The sequence below is a fragment of the Cariama cristata genome, unplaced genomic scaffold (assembly GCF_000690535.1).
Source record: "Cariama cristata isolate BGI_N322 unplaced genomic scaffold, ASM69053v1 scaffold22791, whole genome shotgun sequence".
In the NCBI taxonomy this organism is placed as follows: domain Eukaryota; kingdom Metazoa; phylum Chordata; class Aves; order Cariamiformes; family Cariamidae; genus Cariama; species Cariama cristata.
In genome coordinates, this window is record NW_009599037.1 from 20119 (window position 1) to 28580 (window position 8462).

The 8462-nt window shown below is 56.3% G+C and overlaps 1 protein-coding gene across 1 annotated transcript in view; it reads left to right on the top strand.

Annotated features, from left to right (window-relative positions):
• Nucleotides 1-6663: 6663 nt before the first annotated feature.
• Nucleotides 6664-8462, top strand: part of LOC104168831 (liprin-alpha-4-like) — a 31239-nt gene continuing 29440 nt past the window's right edge. The window contains 1 exon segment of the mRNA XM_009709555.1: nucleotides 6664-6900. Coding sequence (XP_009707857.1) covers nucleotides 6664-6900 — 237 coding nt within the window.

Below are 8462 nucleotides of genomic sequence, written 5' to 3' on the forward strand. Positions count from 1 at the left end.
GGTAAATTGGATCTTCCTTGTCCTTCTCAGAGAACTGGAGGTCCCCAGAGGCCACAGTGCATCCCAGGAGTCAATGTAAGGACTCGGGAGAGATGTTGGGATGAGACAGTAGCTGATAATTGGTTTTCTTCTGAAATGCAGCTTCTAGCTCGTGGATCGCCCAGGATGGAGAAGCCAGGGTGCTTGAGCTTGCAGACAGGGCTGCTCAGGTCCAGGCTTGTAAAACTGTAAGAACCCTGTGGAGTTTATAGATAGGGGTCTGCGCCCCGGCACGGGGATAGAGGGAGGAAAGGAAGGATGGAGAGGAGCCCTTGGGGTCTGTGAGGCTGTAGAGAGGGATGCGAGGAGCTCCTGGCACACGTGGAGCTCAGCTGGCCGTCTCCGATGTGGACAAGGCCCCATCCGGACACCATGGCACGAACAGCAGCTCTCCTGTGGTCTCAGGGCAGAAACACCTTGGGAGGTGAAATCTCACCCTGTGGCCTGTATGAGCATGTGGCAAAGGCATCTGTGAGACTTGCCCGGGTGAAGATTTCCATTTCTAGGCTCTGTGCTTAAAACGGCAATTTCCAGGCTCCAGCGTTGAGCCAGGACACTTCAGCATCCTCTTTGTCTTGTGTGCAGGAATAATCTCCATTTTCTCAGCCTCTAAATACCACGTCTCCCACCGAGGTTAAAATGGGAAGCGGGCTCTGTGGGTTGGTGGAGATGTGGAGGATGTTCTTCTGCTCTCCACAAGCTGTCCCACATCTCAGTGGGTCAGGACTGACCTTCCCTGGGGGATCCCCAGGGAGATCGGTGGCTCAGCATGTCCTGGCTGCTCCAGATTGCTGTCCAACTTCAGCGAGAGTGGGAAGGACTTACACCGGGACACGGCTCCATCTGCGGGAACAGAGATCAGGATGAGCTTGCTGGAAATGTCAGGGTACGACACTTTGCAGCCTGTCCACGTAGTCACGTTTAACGCAGCATCACAAAGAAAAAGTGAAAAAAGAAGTCCTGCGAGGAAAAACGAACAGCCAAAGGGTATCACTCCTCTTCTTCCTCCTGGGTCTGGCTGGGAAGGGGTCAGCGTGGGATGCTGGGACCTCGTCTTTGGCCGGTTCGACGGAAGGGAAACCGTCCTTGTGCCGATGAGCTGCAAGCCATGGGTACGGGTGTGGGCTCTGCCGCCCTGACCGCGCTGCTCTTTTGAGGCCAGGTTGGGCAGCTGACGAGGATTTTCTAGGAATGGAAAAGATCAAACTGACGTTTTGATGGGATGATCAATCTCCGCGAGCTTGTTGCCTCCAAGGTGCGCATTAAACCCTCTTTGCCAGCTGCCTGCTGGGGTGATGATCTTGCTGACAGAGCCATGGAAGATTTTTTTTTTCTTTCTTTCTCTTGTCAGGGCTGAGATGAGAGTGAAGCTGTTCAGAGGAAAAAAAAAAAACCACAAGGCTGTCTTTGCCTCGATTCACAGGCGGTTTTGTGTGTGGATAAATACTGGGTGTCCTCTCCCTGATGGAAAAGGGAAAGCCAGGGTGCTTCCTGAGACCGAGCATCCCATGGGCAGCTTGGCTCGCTACGGAGTCGTGCCGAGCAAATAATCAGCTTGAGGGCAAAAAAACCCCCTCAGCTCTCCGTCAGCTGCTCCACGTCTGGACACCGTCATTGCAAACCGACCTCTCCAAGCGGGCAGCGCATGACTGTGCTGTTTTCCATCCCAAAGAGTGGGGAAAGCATCATTTTTGGGGGGGGGAAGGGATAGTACAGCAAACACGTTTTCACTGGCAACAAACCTGCTTCCAGCAAGTCTGTGCCTGGCAGCCCCGTGGGACTAAAAATACCCAGCAAAGGGCTAGAGCTGCGCAGTGTCTATTTTCTCAGCTCACCAGCTGTCTCCTCGCATCCTCACTCCTCTACCCAATGATTATCCCATCAGTTAAGACCCTCTAAACCCAGGCAGTAGCATTTATGTGGTTTTACCAGATACAGTTGAAAGGTTGGGATTCACAAGCAGCATTTTGCTGCTAATTGCCAGCAAGCTCAGACCCCTCCGACATCCAGTGCCGAAGGGGCTGCTTTCGATCTGCCCTCGCTGCTGCTAAAGTCACCAGCAAAGTGTGTGATGCGTTTGGGCTGTCGTCCACACTGACACCCCCAAGGTCTTTAAAAGTGACCGGTTGGACGTGCAGATCTACCGAAGAAATGCTGAGCTTCGCTATGCGGGGATGGCATTTTGTGTATGCAACTGCCAGCTGGGCTCCCGGGAGAAGAGGTGCGTGGGAATGGGTTTTCTGTTGCTTTTGGAGAAGGGAGAAAATCCCAAGGTTTGAGGTGGTGCAGAAATGAGAGGATGCTCGTGTCGAGGGGAGCTGCCCCTGGGCAGGAGGGTCCCTGTGCCCATGCACATTCCTACTCGTGTGCATGTCCCTGCATGCTTGGATGTCGCTGCATGCGTGCATGTCCCTGCGTGTGTGCACATCTCTGCACGCTCACCCGTGCCTGTTGCTCATCAAACACACTTCCCACTCCAAAAGGCTTGAAGACAGCGGGTACCAAACCCACCCTGCTCCTGGCTTCCTCACTTGGCATCACAAATCAAACCTTTGCAACCGCCCTGACCCCGGATGATGGTTCTTCCCATTAGCTGGATGCATCGGGGGCTTGTGGTTTTGCTGTTGTTCTGGTTTTGCAGTGAAAGCTGCTGTGGCTGAATGCAGAAATAATCACTCCTGAGTCCAAGGGGTAGGAGAGTTGCCCCGCGGTCATTGGCAGGATGGCTCTGCGACGGGATGCTAGAGGCAGCTCAGCGTCGGTCCGTAGCGGTTATGGATGTGGACAGTGCCTCCGCGGTCCAGGGATTTTTCCACACTTGGGGTCTGCCGTGGGTTCAACCAGGAGACAGGCACATGTGGCTGAATTGTTTCCAGAGCCACACTCAGAAACGCATCGGCCTGGATTTACCTGCCAGGGACCTGCTGGCAGAGGGATGCTCGCGGTGCAGCAGTGTCATGGGGAGCGAGAAGAGCCCTGAAAGCCCTGGGCTGGATGCCCAACCCCTGCCCGGGGGCTTCAGGTCAGGACGAGGGGGGGCTTTGGCTGCTCTTTGTGGTGGTCGGTAGTCTCATCCTTGCATCTCCAGCTGCAGAGGACCGTAGCAGCTCTCCTTGCCTTACACCACGGTGTGTATCCTCAGTGGCACCCACGCCTGGGTGCAAGGGGAGAACTTGAGCACCCTCCAATGAAGACATCCCCCAAACCCTGGGCATGGAGGAGCTTTGAGTCACTAAGCGTTGCCTTGTCCTGGGTGGACAGTTTTATGCCGTATCATGTCTTTGCTGAGTGTGCTCAGGAGGACGGAGCTTTTGGGGCCAGTGAGATGGGTTGAGTCCATCCTGGACCAGCATCGGTGCTGCGCAAGGTCCTCACGATCCTGTTCTCACCCTCCCCAGGCTGAGGTGTCGGGCTGTGCTTATCACCCCCAGTCTCCCTTCACAAGCACAGCAGATATAATGGGATATAACTGCCTACAGGAGCAGGTTGCAGTGAAGCAAAGTAGCACATGGGCTTACCCAACCCCCCAATCACCCATGCATGAGCTCAACCCGGGGGGGTGGAAGCAAAAAAGAAAATTAGCCCTTGGGTGATGCATGGGGTAAATCTGTGCCTTCTCCTGCACCGTGTGGGTCCAGCCCCTTGGATTACCTCCACGGGGTGTGGGGACCTGCCACAAACAGACTGGGACTGGCATCTGCAGAGTCTCCTCATAATAAACAAGTCTGTCCTTTGCAGCTGGGATAAATTTCCATCCCATCATCCCGTGCCAGCGATGGGATGGAAACGGAGAGTTTCCACATCAGATTTATGTCTTGGCCATTCCCTACAGCATTTCCCCTCCCTGAGTGCTTGCAGGGCTCTTCCCTCCGTGCTTTGATTGATATCTCTTAATTCACCTGCTAATTGATTCAATTCCTCGCCAGCAGCTGGAGTGGGGATGCGGCCACGTCGTTGATTTTGCCATTCACATTGCCTTCGGGGGGCCGTCTGGCTTTCCACGGTGTGGGCATGCTTCCTCCATGCTCATCCCACAAGCAGAGGCACAGCGGCGAAATGGTGCATCGAAGTCGCCTCATTTGGGTTTTGCACCCAAATTAGTAGGGCTTAGCCCTGGGGTAAGGCTGATTTTTGCTCTTCTTGATCCCAAGTCTCCCTAGAGCCCGGGGCATCTGCCCTCCAGGAAGGTTGGCAGCGTGGCCATCTTCATGTGTGGGTACCACTGGGACTGCTAATTAGGGGAAGGAGGACAGGAAAACATTTTACTTGCTTAATTATGGAGATGAGGCTCATGTCCAAGTCAACCCAAGAAGAGCAGGGGACTGGAACGGTCCCTCGCTCTGTGCCTTTTCCTCCACCAGCCACCTTTTTGCAAGGATGCTGCGGGGATGGGCTGTCCTCAGTGCACAGTTATCCTGGTCAACCGTGTCCCGACAGCCAGGAAGAAGCATGAACGATCCTCAGATGTTCGGGACACAGTGTTACAGGCCCATAACAGGTTTTATCCCACTTGAGGAATGTGACTTAAATCTGTAAAGGAGGAGAAGGTCTGACACCCACCGGTGGGACAGCCCTCTCCCACGTCCCCGGCACGCAGGAGCTGGCTTTCAGCATCAGGCGCTGGATGCACATTGAGGGGCCGGTGCTTTTGCCAGGGCTTCTCTATTTTTAGAGGGGTTTTTTGTGTCAAACTTCCCATCAGCTGATGAGCCAATGTCATCCCAAGAACGGAGCTACGGTTCCCCCGGCCCCGGCAGTGTGTGTCTGGGTGTGCACGAAAGCATCTCCTTACGCACGTCGCCTTTGAGCAGGGCAGAAGTGCCCCGCTGTGCTGCCGAGCTGGTTGAGACACAAGCTTTTATTCCAGTCCAAAGGGCCAGAACGGGCTGATCCGACCCGTGACCGCATGCAGGTCCTTTTTGTCCATGTGCGTATGTTGGTTTGAAAGAGGAGTGATATAAGGCTATTCAGACCTATCCTTGAGCATTATAAATGTTGTAAAAATCTAAAAACTTAAGGGGGACTGCCCAATAACCGACATTAGACCAGCTGCCCTCGCCCCGAGCTTGCCACGGCGTGTTTTGCTGCTCGACTCAAATCCTGCCCCTGGTTTGTCCCCTTGCAGAGCGAGCCTGGCAAAGACGATGATAAGGGGTGGGCAGGTCCCCAGGGTGGCTGGGGTGACAGGGGCACACTGACCCACACTGCTGGGGACCCTTGACCAGCTGTAGTGGGCTGAAGCTGACCCAAAGGGCTACATCAGTAGAAATCCCAGTCTGGCGCCTTGCCCATGATGGTTTTGGGCTGCAAAAGTGGAGGCGAGGCTGTGGGTACCAGCGTCACCCCCAGGGCTGAGTTCTCAGGTCCAGCCATGCTTTAATCCAGCCTAAATACAGAATGCTGCCTAAATTGGTGGCTCTGCCTCTCCCCTCCAGCCTCTCATCCCTGGCATCGGCTGGGGAACAGTGCTTGTGCTTGGGCAGTAGTTCAGGGATGCTGCTGCCTCCATCCCCTGGGTAGAGGTTTGACCAACTGAGGATGTGCTGAAGTTACCACTGAACGGCCGGTCCCACTGTGTCTATCCCCGTTGGTGCCACAGGGAGACGAGGGGGTGAACATTAATCTGATCATGCAATTCATTTGTTGCTGTGACTTCATACCAGGTTTGGGCCAAACTCAGGTTTGAGCCTGATTTTCTGCAAACGGAGAGTTTCCATGGCTGGAGGACACTTGGGCCATGGGGTCCCTCAGCAACCTGGCACTCCATGGAGGGGAGGGGATCCTGGCCCAGGATATGTGAATGCCAAAAGTGATTGCAGGATTTTGGGTGCTGGGGATACTGTTCTCTGCAGCTTGGTACCATCCTGGATGCAGTGTAGTGACTACCTGGGTGCAGGGTGGTACAACCTGACACAGCCCCTTCCTGTGGGGGCTGAGCCCACCTGTTGCAGCCCTCCAGGGTTTGATGGGGGGCAAAGAGTGCTGGGCAGGTGCCCTGGGCATTTTGGGGGCAGCAGGAGGGATCTGATCTCTGTCCCCTCTCCTGTAGGTCACCGTTGTGTGTTTGAAGAGCTGTGATGCCAAACGGAGACACATTCCCACATCAGCAGTGACCATCTCATCCAGCCTTGAGGAGAACAGCCCACCATCACCGGACTCCTCCTCAGCATGCCCGGGCAGCCCAAATATCCCCCGGACCCTCCCTGTGCTGCTGCCAGCTTGGGTTTCCCATTGGGACAAGTCCTCAAGGGTCGCTTTGTCCCCCTCTGAACACCCCCATGGCTCACTGATGCTGCAGCCCCTCCGAAAGTCATCACAGAGGTGACACAAGGGACCCTGGCGGTGACAAGCAACCAAGCGGAGGGATTTAAGACTGTGAGGGCCTTGTTAGTGCCAAGGAGGTCCCTCCATCCCCGCCAGAGTCATGCCAGCTTCTGCTTAGCACCCAAGAAGAAGGGATGGGGGATCCCCCCCACCTTCACCACCCCATTGCCCCCTCTCGTGTTGGCTTCCCTGACCTGTGGGAGCCTGTAGCGATGTGAGCGGGGCCCCGCGGCTCAACAGCACCCACCACCCATCCCACCGGACACCTTCAGGACCCTTGCCCACCCATCGCACCTCGCCATGATGTGCGAGGTGATGCCCACCATCAGCGAGGGGGACCCTCTGGGTCCCCCCCAGGGCTCTGAGGCGGACGCCGACTTTGAGCAGCTGATGGTGAACATGCTGGACGAGAGGGACAAACTGCTGGACACCCTGCGGGAGACCCGGGAGACGCTCTCTGTCACCCAGAGCCGCTTGCAGGAGACCCTACGGGAGCGTGACCAGCTCCAGAGGCAACTCAACTCAGCACTTCCACAGGTAAGGATCTGTCCCTGGGATGAGCAGGAGCCTTCATTGAGGCATTCAAGGGCGATCGACTGCTTGGATGTGATTTTTAGCTCATACCTTTAGGAAGGACTACCTGGTGCGATAGCAGTGACGCTGCCGCATGTGTTGCACCTCATGCCAATAATAAAACCCATAGGTTCTCCTAGGGCAAGCCACAACCAGCTTGAACATCTCCCCTTCTCCTCTGTACCCCTTGTGGTTCTGTGAGTCCACGCGAGGAGATGTAGGACTGCGATCGCCCTTGTTACAGAGGACAATAGGGATGGAGAAGGGGCAGAACCTCCCCGAGGACACTCCAGGGTGACAGCGAGGCAGACACGGAGGCTGTGTTCACTCACTGGGGACAGCCCATTGCGGAACAGCTCTTGGGGAGCAGACAGCACAGTTTGGGTAGCAGATCTGCCTTGGTACCTCCAGCCAGCTCCTTGGGAAGTCCTCGGTTTCCTGAGTCCAGGCTGGCACTTACAGAGTCCCCAAATGAGGGCATTAACCATGTTCCTTCCCCCCTCCCTGCCCCTTCCCTCGCCAGGAGGGCTCCTTTCCATCAGCCCCATTGCCTGGTGGGGTGATGACACTGGGGCTTTCTTCGTCTTGACCTTGGTCTTGAGAGGGGACACTGGGGGCAGAGCTGGGGGCAGAGCGGGGACTGGGACATCGCAATGGGCCTGTTTGTTCCCTGAGCTGGAGCAGACGGGCAGCAAGCAGGGGAAGATGCCAGAGGTCTGTGCTCCGCAAGCAGCACCGGGCATGGGGAAATCAGGGCTTGCCGTGACTTCCCTGGGCTTTCTGGTGTTGCTCTGCTCCCGGCTCCTCCATCTGCAGGACCCACTCCAGGTGCTCCAGAGACCTGGACTTGAGCTCAGCCTCCACAAAGAAAGATGCTCGGGTCAGCAAAGGATGAGGTGGGTCAGCATCACAGGGCTGTGCAGGATGGATCCGAGCCGCCCACCTTCCCTGCGGGATCTTCTTGGGCAGCGCACAGTATCCCAAGGCCCAGACTTGGGGGAAGCAGGATTAGGGGGGGCTTTTGTACCGCTCCGTTGTGGGTGTGATCTGGGGAGGAGCCCAGCAGCCAGGGGAAGCAGGACACTTCGAAGGTTTATCTCTCTTCTGACTGTGCCAGTGCTGGGACCGCAGGTCCTCCTTGCCTGGGTGCTGGGGTTTGGAGCACCCTAGGGAGACACGAAATGATCAGAACTGGTGGTACAAGCCAGGACAGAGCTTGGGCTGGTGGCCAGCCAGCTGTCGGCATCCCTCCTCTGCTCTGGATGGGGGAAAGCAGGTCGGGAGGAAGGCAGCCCATGTCTCCATGCATGGAGCTGGACTGGTCCTGGATCTTCCCAGGCTGCTGAAAGCAAAAAACCCAACAGTGCTTCCCCGGGAGCTCCTGGATTCCCCGGGAATGAGTTCCTCCCTGTCCTCAGAGATGTGCCCCAGTGTTGGGTGCAGGCAGGGCCACCACCACGTCCCATGTGCCGGGGGCTCGCGTCCCCTCAGTTCCCGGCTCCCCTGCCACCACTCACCCGGGAGAG